Source organism: Elgaria multicarinata, chromosome 3 (assembly GCF_023053635.1).
Source record: "Elgaria multicarinata webbii isolate HBS135686 ecotype San Diego chromosome 3, rElgMul1.1.pri, whole genome shotgun sequence".
NCBI classification, from domain to species: Eukaryota; Metazoa; Chordata; class Lepidosauria; order Squamata; family Anguidae; genus Elgaria; species Elgaria multicarinata.
The window spans coordinates 60,784,985-60,804,438 of record NC_086173.1 but is presented as its reverse complement, the minus strand read 5'-3'; the positions used below and the strand labels follow the sequence as shown (position 1 = coordinate 60,804,438).

The 19,454-nt window shown below is 38.6% G+C and overlaps 1 protein-coding gene across 1 annotated transcript in view; it reads right to left on the bottom strand.

Annotated features, from left to right (window-relative positions):
- The window catches only part of MYH10 (myosin heavy chain 10), a 94,132-nt gene that overhangs the window by 63,940 nt on the left and 10,738 nt on the right, over positions 1–19,454 (bottom strand). Inside the window, exon 3 of the mRNA XM_063120432.1 lies at positions 8,931–9,087. Coding sequence (XP_062976502.1) covers positions 8,931–9,087 — 157 coding nt within the window. The remainder of the gene's footprint in view (positions 1–8,930; positions 9,088–19,454) is intronic.

Below are 19,454 nucleotides of genomic sequence, written 5' to 3'. Positions count from 1 at the left end.
CCCCCATTTTTTTAAAAATGTAGATAATCAACTTTTATGTATGCATGTTTTCAGATTTTACTCCCATGGATGCACAGAAACCTATACTTTAAAAATTAAGTCAGAATCTTCAACTGATGTATTAGAAGCCATGTACAGATATTCAAATTTCCACACCCCAACAATAATTCTTGTGTCCAGCTTTTCTTGTAATGGTTGCAAGCATTGCCTCCAGTTTATTCGAACAGCTGCCAAAAGGATGTTTGAACAATTACTGAACTGCTCAGAATTTTTAGCATGACAATCACAACTGCATAACTCACAGAGCAAGCTTTTGACAAATCTCAAATTATTGGCCTCATTACATATTGCATTTTAAAATGTAACTTTTTTTCAGAAAGGCTACTATAACACAATACAAATACATCACAGAAATTTATTTTGCAGGGAGACCCATCAGGAAAAGGTTCCCTTCTTCAATAATCATCATTTCGCTGATGAAGAGTAATCTACTATAAAGTTATGTGTGCTAAAAAAAAATCAGCACTTTTGAGTTCAGCCCAGAAACACTACTGATTTAGACAGAGATCACACAAGGTACTAACTGAACAGGACTGCGCCTATATCTTGCCAAAGTAGGGTATTGTACATACTACTACTTATGAACAAAACACTAGAAAAGGGGTAGGCAACTTGTGGCCCTCAAGATGTTTTGGCCTACAACTCCCATCATCACTCAGCTTTGGCTATGCTGGCTAAGGATGATGGGGATTACAGGCCAAAACATCTGGAGGACCACAGGTTGCCCACCCATTCCCTGGAACCTAGCCTACACTTGACTGAGTGAAGGCTTTAAGCATTTATATTTAAAAAATGTTTGATGTCAGGGTGTATACCATAAAGTTCTATTCTTCCTTTTACCATTTTTCCAATGAAAGGATTCTTGACAAAACTATGGATGTGTGAATCAGCAAAACTCAAGCTCATTGTTCTCCAATTTCCACCTCAAAGCTCATTCCACCTCTTGCACATACCAAACCGAGAGCTCCCCCCACCCTTCTTCTTGCATGGAATTCATACATATTTCTATTAACATTTTTCTAAATGTACACATTTGAGACACATATTTTTCTCCGTTAACTAAAGGATGTTGGTGTACATTTTTCAGATGTGTTCATGCTATACATTTTTTTCAAAAAATGCTTATGCTTTTTTCCCTTTTTTGTTGCATGACTGAGATCGCAAGCTCACAAATTGCATTCAGATCCACATTCGTTCCAAGAGGTGTGAATTGGGTACAATCATATAAATTCTAGCGAGCTTATAAATTTGCTTTAAATTCATAGACAAAAACACCTGGCAAAGTATTTTGAAACAAATGTTCTTCATAATTCTAAATTACATGAAATGGGAGAAGTCACATCATAGAAGCACATTAAATAGGTTAATATCTGATTTCTTATTGTAGACGAAATTTTATCATTTTGCAAAGCTCACACAGAAGTAAACTAATGTAGCAGCCTTTGTGAACCATTTAATAAGCAAAAAATGGAGCTGTTAAGTATGATTGATATTCACTTAATGCAGAAATATGGATATGCTACAGCATTAGATATTTATAGCGCTGTCTGTCTCAACACAGAACAAGAGGGCAAGCTAAGCATTATTTCATTACTATTTCCTTTGAAAGAAAAATTAAAAAGACTGAAAGACTGCTACAATGCTTTCCTCTTACTTCTGCCATCCAATGCACATTGGAATATGAATCAAGAAAAGAATCCTTGTAGGACTGTGTGATGTAAACAGTTTAGCCCGGACTTTGGGGCAATTTAGCAAATGGGAATAACGAACGTTTAAAAAATAGAAGAAGATACTTTAGACTATCTGATAGAATGCACTGGTAGGTACCTGAAATAAGGAAAGGTGAGCCTTTCCACCTATTTCCCTAGTAGCTAAAAGATTCATTCACATTAAAAAAACAAAACACTAGTTTAATGTACCAAACACAGGTATATTCAGTCTCAGGATAGCCGCTACCATCCTGGCTTAGTTATATCCTAATTCACCAATGAATGGGTGGAAACCTTCCCACTCATTCTGCTAATTCCAGGGTCTAGAGAACATGAACATTTAAGCAACTGTTGCTTAAATAATTCACCACTGACTAATGTGTTCTCTGAACCGAGTCGTAGACGAGACCACATCATGCCAGTCCTTTTCCAGCTTCATTGGCTGCCAGTCCAGGTCCGGGCCCGATTCAAAGTGCTGGTATTATCATTTAAAGCCCTAAACGGCTTGGGGCCCGGCTATCTGAAGGAATGCCTCCTCCCATACGTACCTGCCCAGACCCTAAGGTCATCCTCAGGAGTCCTTCTCCGCAAGCCCCTGCCAAAGGAAGTGAGGCAGGTGGCTACCAGGAGGAGGGCCTTCTCTGCTGTGGCACCCCAGCTGTGGAATGAGCTCCCTAAGGAGGTTTGCTTGGCACCTACATTATATGCTTTTAGACGCCAGGTGAAGACCTTTTTATTCTCCCAGCATTTAAAGAGTCTATAAATAAATTTTAACTTGGTGTTTTAAATTTGTAATTTTGCATTGCTGCTGTTTTTATCTGGTTGAGCTTTTATATTGTATTTTATATTATGGTTTTATACTGCTGTTTTATATTTTGAATGGTTTTAATTTTTGTGAACCGCCCAGAGAGCTCCGGCTATTGGGCGGTATAGAAATGTAATAAATAAATAAATAAATAAATAAATAAATTTATTCTCCTTAATGAATGCTATGTTTCCACAACTGTGCCCATAAATACACCGTTATATTACATGCAATGTTCTATACCATATGTGGTGGTGGGCAGAGAGAAAACCTTAGGACAGGATCATAGGGAGTCAGATGTAAACAGCATGTGAAAGGAAAATGTTTGGAGACTGAACATGCACTGAACAGGCTTGTTTTAGAGATATTTGAGGGTCACCTAACCCTCGAACAACCCCCGCCGCCTTGGTTCACACAATACAACAAACCATGGCAAATATATCCCAACATATATATTACACCATGGTGGGCTGTTGTGTCATGCAAGCCAAGTCAAAGACTGCTGAACAGCTCAAGAGTGAACTGCTAGTAATAATACCAATATGTCTAGGTTAATCAACCTGCCAAGCAGTTTACAGGAAATATGTTCAACATTACAATATTTTTGTAAGACTTAGCAGATTCCATCCTTTAAATATAGCATGCCCAAGTCAGATATACAAACCCATGAAGAATTATGCCAGTGTTTATAGAAAAGCAACTATTACTGTTAAACCTAAGCAGTTATAAACCTTTTAGTAAGGCTTGTTTGAACACAACTCATTCTTAAAAATTAAGTTTGTTTATAGGAAGACTGAGCTCAACTGTTATTTATGTTCATAATATAGAGAAAGTGTTTCATGGCACATGCATACATAAAGAATATAAACTAAGGAATTTCACATTTAACTTTGAATGCTGAGTTTCTCAAGTACTACTTATATTCACAAGCTTCGCTAATTTAGATTTCAAGCATTAATTCTGAGCAGAACAGTAATTCACCAAGCCTTTTGCAAGCAAGCAGCCATGTGGAGAACTTTGTATGCCAGACAGCTTTACTGTACTATGGCCACTGAAAGAAAATGCCTACAATGAATACAAATATTTTAAGTTCTATTTTATTGTTACTGAGGTAAAGACCTACGTTTTCTCTAAATACAGCTAATTACTCATCTACCTGCAGCCATCCCCATCCTGATGTCCTCCAGATGTTTTGGACTGCAACTGCTAACATCCCTGACCACTGGCCATGCTGGCTGGGGATGATGGGAGTTTTAGCCCAAAATACCTAGATGGCATCAGGTTGAGAAAGGCGATATGCCAGGTTTGGGCAACTTGTAGCACTCCAGATGTTTTTGGACTGCAATTTCAATCTGCCTTAGTCAGCATAGTCAATAGTGAGTAGAGATGTGAAGGCCCGGAAAAAAAACCGGAAAAATTCAGAAAAAAACCCGGAAAAAATCAGAAAAAAACCCGTTTTTTCCTGTTTTTTTCCAAAGCCTCTTCTGGTTTCCCCCCCCCCCAAAATTGAAAAAAATAAAGAAAAAACGGATTATGGGATGTTTTATTTCAGCATGATGAATAAAATGTTTAAGACAAGTTGTTCAGATATTTACTTCTCCAAATGATTTCTAAAAACTGTACAGTAACAGATTATTACAATGTCTGTGCACCAAGGACAAGCAAGTCCTAGGTTGCAAACTGAGACTACAACTCTCAAATGCAAGAGTAAGACACATTTCTGCCTCTAGAGGGCACTGCCATTGAAACAGAGACTGAAACTAATAGTGATAGCTATAGGTCAGAAAATGAGTCTGACTAAATTTCATGCATATTCATTGAATCTTGGTTCCCACTTTTCTCAGTTCTTTTTATGGGAATGGGTGCTTTATGTCTTGACACTAGAGGACTAGAGGAGACAGAAATAATTTTCTTTGTTACTAATGTTGGTGGTTTCTTCTGTTGTTGTTTTTTAAAAAATGTTTTTTTTTGCCTGCTCCTCATAAACTGGCAGAACCAAAGAGGTTCCTAACAGTTCAGGAGCTTGTAGCACTATTTGTTACCAAAAAAAGTAAAAAAGTAGAATAGTAAATTAAATTTGTAACAATTGTTTGAATGCACTGTACTTTAATATACCAAATGTAATAATTTTATGCCAAACCAACTTGGACATAATTACATTTTATGTTACTAAAGTAACAAAGTGACTTTCAATCTGTAAAAAGTGCTAATATTGCATCATTTCAATTTTTCCAAACATTTCAGTTTCCCCCCCCCAAAAAAAAAACCCGGGGGAAAAACGGTTTTTTTTCCATGGCTTCAAAATTTCCGAAAATTTTACATCTCTAATAGTGAGGGATGATGGGAGTGGTAGACCAACATTTATTTATTATTTGTTACATTGACATTCCACTTTTATCTCCAAGGAAGCCCAAAGTAGCCCTTCCAACTTTATCATCTCAACAACCCTGTGAGGTCGGTTAGGCTGAGAGTCAACAACTGGCCCAAAGTCACCTATTGAACTTCATGGCTGAGTGGGGACATGAATCTGGGTCTCTCCAGTCCCAATCCAACACTCCAGTCACTATACCACACTAGGTCTCCGTTTGGGCCACAGGTTGCCCGCCCCTGCTGTATGCCTTCACCTTCCAACAGTCCAAAAGGCAAAAATACATGTCTGAGCAAGTGCTAAACTTACTTTCTTGAGCAAGTTACTTTTCTTTTTGTTTCATCAGTCTGGCATACCCTACGTGTGGGGCATTTTACTGCATTGTTTGCTCACAGAGTCTCATGGGGCAGATCTGTGAAAGGTCTATTGAGAGTGGCAGGGCTTAAAGGGAAGACATTTGAATGGAACCAGATTCCTGCTTGTTCCTGACCAAGACAGAACATGTGCATACACTCAGGACCTCCCCTATAGAACAGGAGGGACAAGTACAAGCTTTTGACGTAAAGCTCTAGAATGTTTCAAGTCAAGCTCTGTGTAGGCATTGCACTACACTGAGATCATGAAGAAGAATTTAATTTCTTTTAACTGAATATACCATACTAAACACAGTTGACATGCCAACTCTAAGAGAGAATAGCCAGACTCTTGTTCTACTTCCTGCATATTACAAAGGCAGAATTCATCTGACATTTGCCAGTTCTTCCCTACACACTTAAGAAGCTAGTCTAATTCTAATCCACCAGAACACCAGCATTACATTTTAGAGAAGCAGACTTTGTTTATTAACTCCTGTTATCTGTCAGAGTCTCGTCAAGTAAATACGTAAATGGGTAAAATGAGGCTTTAATGGGGCTGGTGGTTTGACAGAGGCACAACTGCAACCCGTTCCCGTGCAAAGAAAATAAAATCACAAGAATGGCAAAAGAAAAGCCACCAGGTTGCTCTGGGAGTTCTTAGCTACCTATAAAGCTAGAGGGAATACAAGGAGAATAACAGGTTCAGAACAACAAGTATATTGATATAGTATAAATGTCAGGGTAAAATTATTGTAGCACAATTATTGTAGCATAGTGAGAGAGATTAGCAGCCCTACCTGCATGCGTTAGTACTATTGAATTCTGGGGCAAAACACACCAGAATTTGACACTAGGCTTTGGAGTCAGATGGAACATTCCAGGGAATTGGGGAAGTGTGGAATATGACTCACTGATTGGATGTAGCTTGATCTCCACCAGATTAAGGTAGGCAAGCTGGGAGTTATAGGCCCTTTTTCTGTCTAAACATGCATTGGATTACAACCTAAGAGAGCTAATTTTCAGTTAGTGTTATCTTGATAACCTCATTTCAGTTTAAGTATAGGGTTCACTGATTTTCATTAGTAGAATGTAGTTTTCCTCACTTTACTTGTAAATACTGCAGTCCACTCTGTCTGAAGGTACCGTATTTCTTCGATTGTAAGAGGCCATCGATTGTAAGTCGCACACTAATTTCAGTACCAACAGAAAAAAAAAACTAAGACACGCCCGCGATTCTAAGACGCACCCCATTTTTAGAGATGTTTATATGGGGGGAAAAGTGCATCTTAGAATCGAAGAAATAGGGTAGTTTTTCAGTACCACCAACAGAAAAAAAAAACCTAAGACACGCCCGCGATTCTAAGACACACCCCATTTTTAGAGATGTTTATTTGGGGGGAAAAGTGCATCTTAGAATCAAAGAAATAGGGTAGTTTTTCCCAGGAAATTGCCAACCCGGGCATCATGCCAGTTCGAAGACTCCCCAAAACTCCTCCGCTCTCCAACAGAAAGGACTTACATGACTCTAAAGAAGGTGGGACAGTTTCAGCCATAGCTGCACAGATCAAGAGGAAAACCTGACAAAGCCTCAATCAAGAAAACCCTTAAAACAGCTAAGTGATCAGCACAAAGCCCCAATATTATTCAGAAATTACTACATCAGTGCTTACTCCCTTCTAAGTTAAAGGGCTTTGTTACCCAGAGCAGCCTGTTTGCTTCCCTCTTCAATTCTGTACAAGTGCCCCATAATAACCACAGGCAGATACAGATGGAGCATTTCTTTTCAGTGCTCTTCCTCTGATTTACAAGAAACAACAACTGTATTTAATAATGTCAAGCACCAAAGAACAACAGCCAAGTGTTTCATTCTCTGATTTTATCTTCTCTTGGCAATGAAGTTATGGAAGAAAATTATCTACTGAATGCCTATTGTCCAAAAATTAATTCTCATTTCCTTTTGAGAAAGGCCAATGCTCAAGGATTCTAATTAATATCTAGCATCCTAAAGTTAACAGATTTCAATACACAAATGCAGGCTTCTCCAATGTGGTACCCTCCAGATGTTTTTGACTACAATTGCAATCAGCTCCCAGAGGGATTATAGGAGTTGTAGTCCAAAACATCTGGAGGGCATCAGGTTGGGGAAGACTGCACTAAAGTCCATTAAAGATTTTACCATTCATAAAACATTCTTCTGAAAAATCCAAGGTGTCAATATCATCATCCAAGATGATGATGATGATTTATTGCATTTTTATACCGCCCAATAGCCGAAGCTCCTTGGGCAGTTCACAAAAACAAAAACAATTCAAAGTATGAAACAAGAAGTTCCCAAGGGGCAAATTTTCTACAAGTAGTAAAATTTAGTCCAAAACTGACCAAAGCAGATCAGGAAATACCAAAATTCTGTAGTGGTCAACAGATAAGCCCAATGATAAAGAGCAAGATCAACAAAACCAAATCCAGAAGTTGCATGCTTTTCAAAGGTAATAGTGGCCGAGAGGAATCCCCCCAAAAATTTACGAAACAAAGCATTGATTTTCTGAAAATATTTGCCATGCATAGATAAAGGAATCTGCTGTTGGTACAGTATTCATCTTGAATGTATTTATCTTACCCTACAAATTCAGCTTCAAAGATATGAGAGAGAGAGAGAGAGAGAGAGAGAGAGAGAGAGAGAGAGAGAGAGAGAGGCTGTGTTTTGCAGTGTGAGTCCTTGTGTGTTATTTGGGTGTGATATTCCTGTTAATTTGGAGAAATAAATGAGATGATTTTTTAAGTTTAAAGTGGCATTAAGTGGCTTGCTATTCTGTGAAATGGGTGATCTGTTGGACAGAAAACTGTTGGAATAGTTTTATGTTCAACTCAGACCCCACCTGCCTTGTTTTCAGGTTTCTTGGGCAAGTCACTTGTCTTTTAGTCTCACCAGTTTGCTTTTCTATGAAATGGGTGTTGTAACTGGCAACACTGAGCACAGCTGCCCTTTTCTGATGTCACCCATAACACCCAAAAAGGTTGGGGACTCCTGCACTACATTGTCTTAAACAAGCCTTTCTCAACCTCAGCTTCCTCTGCTTCCCACTTCCTGCAATATGGGAAATACTAACTTACAAGATCGTAAGGTTGACACCAAGCCTTACCTCTGTTTTTCATCAAACCCAGCGAGGAAGTGCCTGGGCACAGTAATGGGCTGAATGAGGGCCAACAAACTGAGACTCAATCCAGACAATAAATAAATTAGATAATGCATGTGAAGCACTTTGAACACTTGACTGCATCATATGAATGTTAAGTATTATTATGTTATTATCTTGTATGGGGCTTTTGAACATGTCCAATCCCAGGGCAGTAGCACTAGTAGACTTAAAAGCTGCATAAAATGTGATCCTTTTCACTAGGCTGGTAGGCACTCCACGCAGTGGAGCATGGGAAATATGCAAATAAGGAAGGCCCTCCCATTTCCCAAAGGAAAGGCACTTGACAACTGGAACATTTTTATCAAAGTATTTTAGGTGAGAGTACAGTACTATGAATCCCACAGACTTTTGTTCTATTCCATATATATTTAGCAGAAACTCTAAACTGCAGGCCACAGTGAATGCTGGTACACAATATACAAATAAGCTTCTTACCTTGCAACATGCATCTATATGCAGATTCAGATATTGCATAAATGTGAGGAGGCATCTCATGGCGTTTCTTTCCCCTGTACATTTCAATGATATTCTCAGAATAAATTGGGAGGTTTTTGTAAGGATTTATGACTACACAGAAGAGTCCAGAGTATGTCTGCAGGGAGAGAAAAAAATATGACACTGATTAGCCTCTTCAGTTCCACATTCAAAAGTATGCAGTACTGGCCTACAGGAGACTTGGAGATGACTCTTAAACAGAACTATAAAGTTAAAATAGAAATTAAAAGCCTGTCGACCTGGAGGTTTAATAGGTTTTAATGTATGGAAAAAGGGATCAGTAATTAAGCAACTTCTCGGCACACAATCCCTAATTGCAAACCTGGAGGCAAAGAAAGCTAGAGGAAGTGTCAGCTGTAATAAAGAGGTCTGACAGAAAGTCACTTAGAATGAGCTTTGTCTCATCTGCTGTCCATCCTCTTCTTAAAGAAACCCTCTAATGAAACCATTTACTAGAGATGTTAAGGGTAAAAGCAATATACAGCCAGCAGTAAATAAGCTGAAATGGTCTAAATATACAAAATATATATAGAGAAGAAAAAACAGATAGAGTGCTTCATATAGCCAATTGTTTTCAGCTCCATATAAACCAATTATGCTATGTTGGGGTGGGTTGTGTGAGATGTACATAGTAGGACTTAATATTCTTAGAAACATAAGAAGCGACCTTATACCGAGCCAGACTGTTGGCACTGACTGACAGTGGCTCTCCAGGATTTAAGGCAGGAGTTTTTCCTACCCTACCTGGAGACACTGGGGATTGAACCTGAGAAATTCTGCACTCAAAACATGTGCTCTACTACTAAGCTACAACACCTCATAGCTTACCAGTCACCGTGCAAAATACGTTGTATGTAGAAACCTATTCTTAGATTAAAATTCATTTATATGACTTGAATAAAACTTCCTAGCAAGATAATATAAGTTACCCCCACAACTCCATGGGAGTTTTTCAAATCCCACCAAAGACTGGATGGGACCACTAGGCTCCAAGATATATGCACACCAAAGGCAGAACTTTCAGGAAACAAATAGGATGCCAATACCAGAGACTGTTTTTGCCTGGCATAAAACACCCAATAAAGCAAATCCCATGACATCTCCCTGCACATTTTTCCCCAGCCTTTCTCTCCCCTAAAATGTAGCTGTATCAAATGAAGATCAAAGCTCAAGCATCTGAAACACAGTGGTCAAGGGGACAATAGTTCCATCCGAAATAGTCCACCCACTGGAACAGTGCCTCTGAAACCACTTCCAGAACTCTATAAATACCTATTTGATTTGCCTGTAAAACAGGCAGAAAATCAGCTTGGAAATGGGAATGGCTGAGACAAGAAGGCTGGAAGGAAAAGGTTAAGCTGCTCCCTCCTAGTCTTGCCCATTGCTTCACAGGCTGTTTTTCATTAAAAAGAAAAGAAAAAAAGAAACACACGCAGTTTAGCACTTAGATTTATTATAATGCATTCTTCTCCTACCGCACCCCCAAAACCAACATTACTCTTTATACCCATAACCTGGCAAATCCACAGTGGAAAATTTCAAGTAGAAAAAATGGCTGAACTAGAACAATGATGCCTACCACCAAAAAGTGTAGCCTATACCTCCCTCTCCTAGTAATGTTTAATGCAACAAAATGCATAGAATCATCACTATACTGCTTGTTTCCCATGACACTTTGTATCTGTGGCTTACAGCATGACCTCGAGCTCAGAAACACTCTAAACTGCCAAACAGACTACAGTGCTCAGGCAAGGATCAGACTTCAGTAATTATGGGGTGGTGGAATGTGTTCACCAATACAGAAAGTCATCTCACTTTACAGATCCATAACCCCCTCATATCTATTATTTAATACCAGATTTGCTACTGTGGGGTACAGAAAGTATACTATATGCACTTCAAAACTGAGGGAGATACAATTCACTGTTAGTTTACAGCCATTTAACTTCTACCTAGATAGAGGTGAAGAAGCACGGAAACAATGAGGGTTCTTATAGAAGGCTTTAACTGTTAAGTCTAAACACTACAGACCTTGACCAAGGTAGAATTTGTTATGCATATGCAAGGCTGACTGAAATCAAAATTAGTTACATTAAAAGTTGGCACATGTTCACATGGGTTTATTTGTTGTGAAAAACTTACTTCATTGCTAGATGTCCCATTTGTGGCAGACAGCTAGTCTTGCTGGATTTTAAGCTAAAAACAGACACATTCTCAGAAACACAAGCACAAATATCTTTATTCCGCTTCTCATGTATTTATTATTTGCATACACACATATATACTTAAGTGTGTATGTAGCACTAGCAGCATATGATCCTCAGTGTTACCCTACAAGAATACTCTTGCTTGCATCTATATTCTCTTTCTGGATTTTTGTAGGACCATCATCTCAGCTGCCACTTCGCGAAATTGTGGAGCAATACTACAACACTTGACAGTTAATTGCTTAGTAATTTGAAGTTTGTATACTATGTTGTAAAGCCCCGAAAGCATCTGGAATCATTCAGGCAGGACACTGTTAGCATCCTGAAGGAAACTTTTGTATAATTTATCATAGTATCGCTTGAGTGTGTGTGTGTGTGTTTGTGGAACCCTGTCAAGACTACATTCCAGCATTCCTAGCCCCCTTTGAACAATAAGGCCTATGACCTGTTCTTCAGGAAAAGGGAACAATCAGTTACTTGAATTTTGCAGTGTTTTCAACTGCCTCTCAATTAGGTAATGAATACATCAATTCAATTATAATTTCATAACAGGATACATGTAAGTCAATCTATCGCCCTTCTTCCAAAAACTTTATGCACTAAACATATTTTTTTCATTACTAAGATTTAAATTTCAAGTTCTATATCAGATGGTTCTGAAACTGTTTAGACTGTAGACTATATAGCATAAGATTTGCATGAGACTAAGTCTGAATTATGCAATTTAAATCTTTCTTTTCATTTTAGGTGTTCTTCATGTTGACTACTTTGCATAATTTCCATGCAGAAATCAAGCTCTCATCCACTTCCACTAGTATGCCACTGCCTCTGATATTTCTTTATAGCATAATTTCACCAAAATGACAGTATCCATTAGAGATTTGTCTCTTTATCCTCATTAGCAAATCACATTCATATTTACTCATGTATTCAAAATAATGAAAAGCATTGAAGGCCTTTATAAACTCATTTCCAGGGTGGGATGAGCTTACTTCTGAGAATACAAGAGGTAGAGAGTAGAAATTGAATGTTCCCAGAGGGATCACGCTGGAAGAGTGTTTTGCTTTAAGTGTTTAAAGTAGAGATTCCCACATTTTTAGTTAGCTTACCTGTCAGCCATTATTTGAAGTCACCATCAGACTCCTCTTTTGCATGTCATTTAGCAAAAGGCAGCACCCCATGCAAAATAAAACAAACCTGATTCTACCCTGGTCCTCCAGCATACACAAAGGACCCAGCAACAGCAGGGTCTTGTTTCCCATCCTGTAGGACTTCAGATATAGCAAGAAGTGTGCAACTTCTGCTCACAACTTCCACCTTCATAAATGCTGCCTCCACAATTGTGACGAGTTGAGAGATTTGTGCCACTTTTTGTCTACACGGAAGACATGCACAAGGTGAAACAAAACCTACCATTACTCTGAAAAGTCCTTTGGCACAGGCTGATCACATGGGTCAGACTCTCATTTGATTTTTAACAGGGCTTCTGCCTAGCCACTGGGAAGGGAGACACACCTCCTCACACACATCTGTGCTCTCTGTAGTTCAGAGAACTCATGGGCAGGACACTCATTACTAGTAATGGGATTTGAGGACCGCCCAGTGCTCAAACGTTCTATCCCACCACACTAGCAACGGCACAAGTCTGCTCAATCTATAATTGTCTGACCAATGAGAACTACCGCTATCTGCTATGTAACAGATACAAGAGCTATAGTATCACAGTGAGAGTCCCTGTGATGTCCACATTTCTCCAAAATGGTAGATCAATACATTTAGTAGTCGAGCAAAGTGGCCAGGTAATGAACAATTTGCAGCAGAGAAACAATAAGTGGGGGTGTAACTCTCTTTGTGATAAAGTGAACGTGCATCCAGACCCTAGTTCAGGGAAACAGAGATATCAGGGAAGGATTAAGCAACTCTCCTCCTGCTTGCTGCTTCTCCACCACAAGCCACCCCTCACAACACTGCTTTGCAGCTCTTTAGCACAGACCCAGATTCCCAGATCTAGATCTGCCACCAAGCATGCAGTTCTAGCCTGATACTATGTAACCAACAATAAACACTCACAGACTGACTAAATGAAGGGAGAAAAGTTAAATAGGATTATTGAGAGAAATACCAAATTGCTATACTTTTTAGGCTATGTCCCACTGGCAACAACAATGGAAAGAAAACTAAGGGGGCAAAAAAAGCCCCCTAAAGACACTGAAAAGCAAAGCTTGCAGCAGTGTCAGAACAGTTTTCATCTCCTAGTGTCACAGGCAGGTTTTTCACACGTTGGAAACTGTGTGGCCGGAGAAATCCAATTACAATAAATACAAACTTTAAAACAGCAAAAAAAAATTTTTTTTAAAAAAAGTCACCCATTCAAGACAATAAATTGAGATGTATTCACTGATACTAGTACTGCAAGTAAGTTATTAATTTGCAACGGAGAAGTATGGCAAGGGGCAACTCACAATTGCTCTCCTTCCATTAGCCACTGCCCAATGGCTGCTGCCTGCACATCTGACCTGTAAAGTCAGAGAAATACAATAGGCTGGGTTAAATTTTGCTGCTTCCTTCATGTGGAATGAACCAAGAATTCCCTGGGATGCAGCAGTGTAGGCATACTAATACCAGATGCAATACTGCACCCCTGCTTACATTTGCTATTTTCTAGAAGTAATGTGTGTAAATGAAATGGTACATTTTTCAGCCACCACACATGCAACCATGAATATGCCAGGTTCAGCAGCTGCTTTGCTAGAAACACTGTAAGAAGTGACAATGGTCTGAACTAGCCCAGTGATAAATTACATTTCCGATGTGCTATAAATGAACTTCACTTTGCTTAATATTAGAATGCATTATTTCTAGAGTCCCTTTGACATAAGAGCAGAAGAGACATTCAACATTCATGTTCATTTCAATATTTAGTTTAAATACTTCATATTAATACATGAACTAGCCTTATAACAAGTCAAGTTCATTGACCCATCTAATGTAGTACTGTCTATTTTGACTGGCAGTGGCTCTTCAAGGATCCGAATAACCAAGACCTGCTTTTTAATGGAGATGTGGGGAATTGAACCTAGTATCTTTTACATGCAAATTATGTGCTCTACCACTAAAATACACTCCACACATTCCTCAATGACCTCTCACCACCAACTCAAAATATGCCAATAGATAAATATAGGATGTGATCTAGGGGGAACCAGAAGATAGTATACTTCTGGTTCTCCCCTGCATTTCTTCCTTGCTTTTTCAGCTAGATATTCCTTTTCTACTCTACTTAGTGAGAGGCAGAAAAGAATCTGAAGTTTAAAGTTTGTGTGCTTTCTCTCAATATATGAACATGTATACATGGAAAAGAGTATTTGGGAAGGTAGGAGACAATAACTAACACTACCTATTTCCAGTGAGGGGGGCAAAGGTGCTGAAAACTTTGATGCATATGACTATGTAAGAGATGGCAGTGTAACACAGGAATTAATGGACCCCACAATTGTTGTTTTTAAATGGATACTGTTGTTTTTATACTGTTTTTATGTGTGTGTGTGTGTGTGTGTGTGTGTGTTTTTAAATTGTATACTTTTAATGTTTACTATTTTTAAATGTTGTAAACCGCCCAGAGAGCTTCGGCTGTGGGGCGGTATATAAATGTAATTAAATAAATAAATAAATAAATAAAATTATTTGGGTAGACTGGAGATTAGCAAAGATTGTCATTGTTTATATCTATTGTATTCAAAACTTCACTGGTTTTAAAAATCAAAACAATGTAAGGAGGCGGCATTCTTATTTCACTGAGACCAACAGATTCTCTGAATCTTCAAATAAGGATTTAAGACCTTAAATTTTAAGGGCACAAAGACATTGCAGCAGACATCAACTACAAAAAAGGGCATCAAAAAAAGGGCATCAAAAAAAGGGCATCTTCCACCACCAGGCACAATGATCTGGTCACAGCAGCAAATTTTGTGTTATTTAATCCACAATTAATATGGCCATACATCATCTGTGTGCTGCTTCAATTTTCTGTAAACAACTTCCAATCAACACAAATCGGAGGCTGTCAGTGTGACATGCAAACCCAAATTGATGGGTTGTTTAGGAGGGTTAACCCATGGTTTGTTGTTGGGTTAACTGCTGGGTTGTTTCGCTCCTAAAGAACTCAGCTGTCCAGGTTCATATATCACGCTGACAACCTCCAATTGTACAGATCAACATTTGCTTACAGAAAATGGAAACAACTTACATGTAGTGTGCAGTCGTGCAAACTGTGGGTTATTAATTTACCCATGATTTTCTACCAAATGCCACCATAATGCATGAACAGCCCTATTATGAAAGTGAGTTTGGCAAAGGCCATGGCAGGAGTGAAACTAGGAAAGATACAGCAAGGAATTTTTCTTAAGACAATTCTGCAATTAACTTAAGTATATTGTGATAAGCAGTAACATGTATAATATTGAAAACTCACAGGTAGTATAGTACAGCAGATTGGCCCTAAACAGAGTGCAACTTGTACACAAGCATTCTATTTTGTACAATGCATTTCTACATTAGCAGTGTATCCTGTTTCAAACAGGCTTAAATTGATCCTTGGGGATCAAGAACTGGAGTGCCTGCAGATTCAGAACATCTACATATTCACTCACTTTTATTAAATCATTTGCATTTTTAAAAAAGTTTTGGACTCTAGTTATGTTTGTTTTTAGACAAACTAAAGTCTCATTTCCTCTTTCCTTTTGATTGTTTAATTAGAAGAACTCTAGTAATTATGCATGGAGTACTTATATCAAATAAGAACTATAAAGCCTTTATATATTTGGATTTATGGCCAGCACCATCCCAAAGTTTTGGATATATATTGCTGGGATGATTGTCTGGATTTGGTCCACATTGTTATTGCATTTTTAGTTTGCAATAGTTTTTATTGCTTTTATTCCCCCCTTTTTTATTTTAGTAAAGAGCATTCCTTTTTAACTTCACCCTTTCTTTTATTTTTAACCTATTTATGAGTTTTCTATTGCTCTTTTTCCCATACCCCCTTTTCTTTTAAACTATTGGTGTGAATTCAGAGTGATCAGGTCACTATGGTAGTAACCAGATCCCAGAAAGGGCAAAAGAGATTTAAAGAACCTCTCCCTGTACCTACACAGAGGTCAATATTGGAATACTGTCTCCCACCAGAATCTGACAGAACATCTAGTGATAATGAAGACAACCCAAATGAAGACAAATTCACTCTTGCTATGGTAAACACACTGAATCATATCCGCATGTTGAGAGGTGAAGATAACAGGGATTTTCAACTGGATGACTTCGTAGAAACACAAGAACAGAAAATGGTGGACAATTGGTCCCCTGACCCCATGTTTTTGTGTGAACGTTCTTACCCTCTGTCCCTGGACATGGTATATTCCAGCATAATTCTGGTTCTGTGCAGCAGGATAACCCAATGGATAAGAGCACAGAAAAGAAAAATCAGGTAGTCCTTGCTAAAGTGTACAAATTTCTTAGGGACCAATGTTTCCTCACAGCCCAAGTTAATAAGAAAATATTTAAGAATTTGGACATATTAAAGAAGGAGCTCTCTAGTCTTAAGGCCAGCATGCAAGTCATAGTAGGCCTAATTGAGACTGGGATTCTGACAACAGCTCCTGCTCAGCCAAGAAACTACTAACATTACTGATTTGAGAGAGCTGCAGGCTCATATTTCTTTCATTGATAAGCAGCATCTCAGGGACTATGTGAGTGATTTTTTACTGGACTGGGAAAGACAGGGGATGTCATGGTCAGATATAGTAGAAGTCGAAGAAAACCAGGATAACATTAATGAAATTTCCCACCTAACTTATGACTTGCTTCAAATTCAAGGAAAACCAGAATCAATGTCGTTTGAAGTCATATGGGGGAGATTCATTCAATATGTATCACATCCGAATGTACAACAATGTATGTCTGTTTCAGCTCTGAATATATGGACTTGTAATAACAAATGAAGGAATACAGCACTTTTATGATTTAGGGTTTGTTTGTTTTTTGTTTCTTTCTCTTTTTCTTTTCCTTTTTGTCTCCTTTTTTCTTAAGCCTCTTTCCCCTAGAAGTTGTATCAATCAACTTTTTTTCTTTGTATATTATACATATTCATATAACCGTTGGTTTGATATTGTTAGGGGATTGTTTGTACTCATTCCTTTTTTGTATCACTTTAAATAAAATAAAAATTAAAAATTAATGAAATTTCCCACCTTACTTTTTCTAACCCGGACCTAATTATATTAGATGAATGGAAAGAAGTCCCAGTAATAGAAACCAGTGTTCCAGACAACATCATGGGGCAGAATAGAATACAATTTGAGTATGGGAAATTGGGGGAGAAGTTGAAACAGGTAGACATTGAATCTGATTTAATAAGGGCATCCCAGACAAAGGGTTTCCTGGGTAAGCCTGATTTTTGTGTCTCCATATACAATTGGCCACTGAAACAGATGAATAGCTCATGGAAAGAAGGTTCAGAGGTGCTTTCAGAGTTACTATCCATAGTTGGGACATTATGGGAGAATAAGGGGGTGCTGACCTGCTCTTGTTTGTACCCCTTGGGACATAGGAAAACAAGAGGTACAATTGAACTAACCTTCCCTTGTTTGGAGCATTGCCAAGGTTTTTGGAATTTACTTTCTCATTTTAAGAATAATAATGTGTCTTTTAAGTGGAGTAAGCACACACTAGCACAGAGACCTACATTCACCTATTCACACCAAGAAGTGGTCCAACAAAAGTAGGTCATTAGTTGCCCCCCAAATTGGCAAAATAGAGTCAATTCCCACAAAGAGATTCCACATAACTGGGGGAGCCATGCCTACATATGTGACTGATCCAAATAACATCCCAATCCCAGAACACAGACGAGGAGATGGTTCTGAGTGTTGGGGAGACCCATCTCCTTTATTTACTACTTATAATTCTATCACTTCCCCTAGAAATTATGTTGGGGGTAGTCAAGCCAATTATAACTTGGACATAAATATACACGATTCAAATAACAGTTGAACAATTATTCAAACTTGGGAGATGGGCAATGGCATAGGAAAAACATGGGGAAAACCCTATTTACTTTCCCCCAAAGCCCAGCATCGCTTCCAGCAACTTCCCTGACTAGATGGGTTGGACTCATATTCCCCCCTTTCTATTTTATCATGGAATATTGCTGGGTGGCAGAACAAGTTAGTAGATCAAGGGTTTAGCAAATTTCTTTTGTCTTTCAACATTCTGTTTTCAAGAAACTTGGTTACCGGAAACCTCAACTCTTTTGCTGCAGGGGATCAGTTCCTCTCTGCTTCCTGCAATGAAACTCCATAAGAAAGGAAGAGCCAGGGCAGGCCTGGATATGTTACCCTCAGTGAAGCTTGATGTTGAGACTGAAGTAATCTATCAATCCAAAAGTAATTTCATTTTCTCTGTACTGGTAAAAGGTAGGTGGAGGTGCGAGCTGGGCACCTTAATTTGCCTTAATGTTTACTTTCCACCTGATAAATCTTCACTTAGCTCAAGGATTCTCTGGGAAGAATTGACAGAGGTATTGCACCTCAGTGAAATAGTTTCCTGAAGCAAGTATGGTGGTTTGTGGTGATTTCAATGCTCGTATTGGCTCAAGACCTAATGAAAATGGAACTGCTTTTGGTCCAGATTGTAGTGATGTCTTTCCACACGATTGCTTTTCACATGTCAAAATAGCTAACGAAGAAGGTAGGAGACTAGTTGAGCTAATGTCCTGCTTCCAGCTGATATGCCTTCGTGGCAGTTCGCAGGATAAGTCTAATGGATACTTTACATTCCTTAACAGTAGGTCAGGTAGTGTTATTGATTACATCCTCTGCTTGCCAAATTCAGCGTCTTATAAGGCGAGCTGTAACATTATAGACCAACCAGAAAGTGATCACTTACTTATACTTTGGTCCATTCTTCTACAAGCTCCCCAATAGTCTCCACTACCCATGGACACAACTGAGGGAACAATCATAAGTGGGAAACGTTTAAGATGGTCCTCTTCTGTTAGCCAGTCTATTCAGCAGCATCTCAACAGCACTTATCTTTTGGGAATACACCAAAGCATTGTTGAAGGGCGTGCAGATCCTATTGACGACAGCATAATTATAGCCAATACCTTAAGGCCATTCCTAACAAAAACAGTCCATCAATCTGGACTGGTTTCTCAAAAAGGTGGATGGTATGACACTGGATACAGACAAGCTAAAAAGAA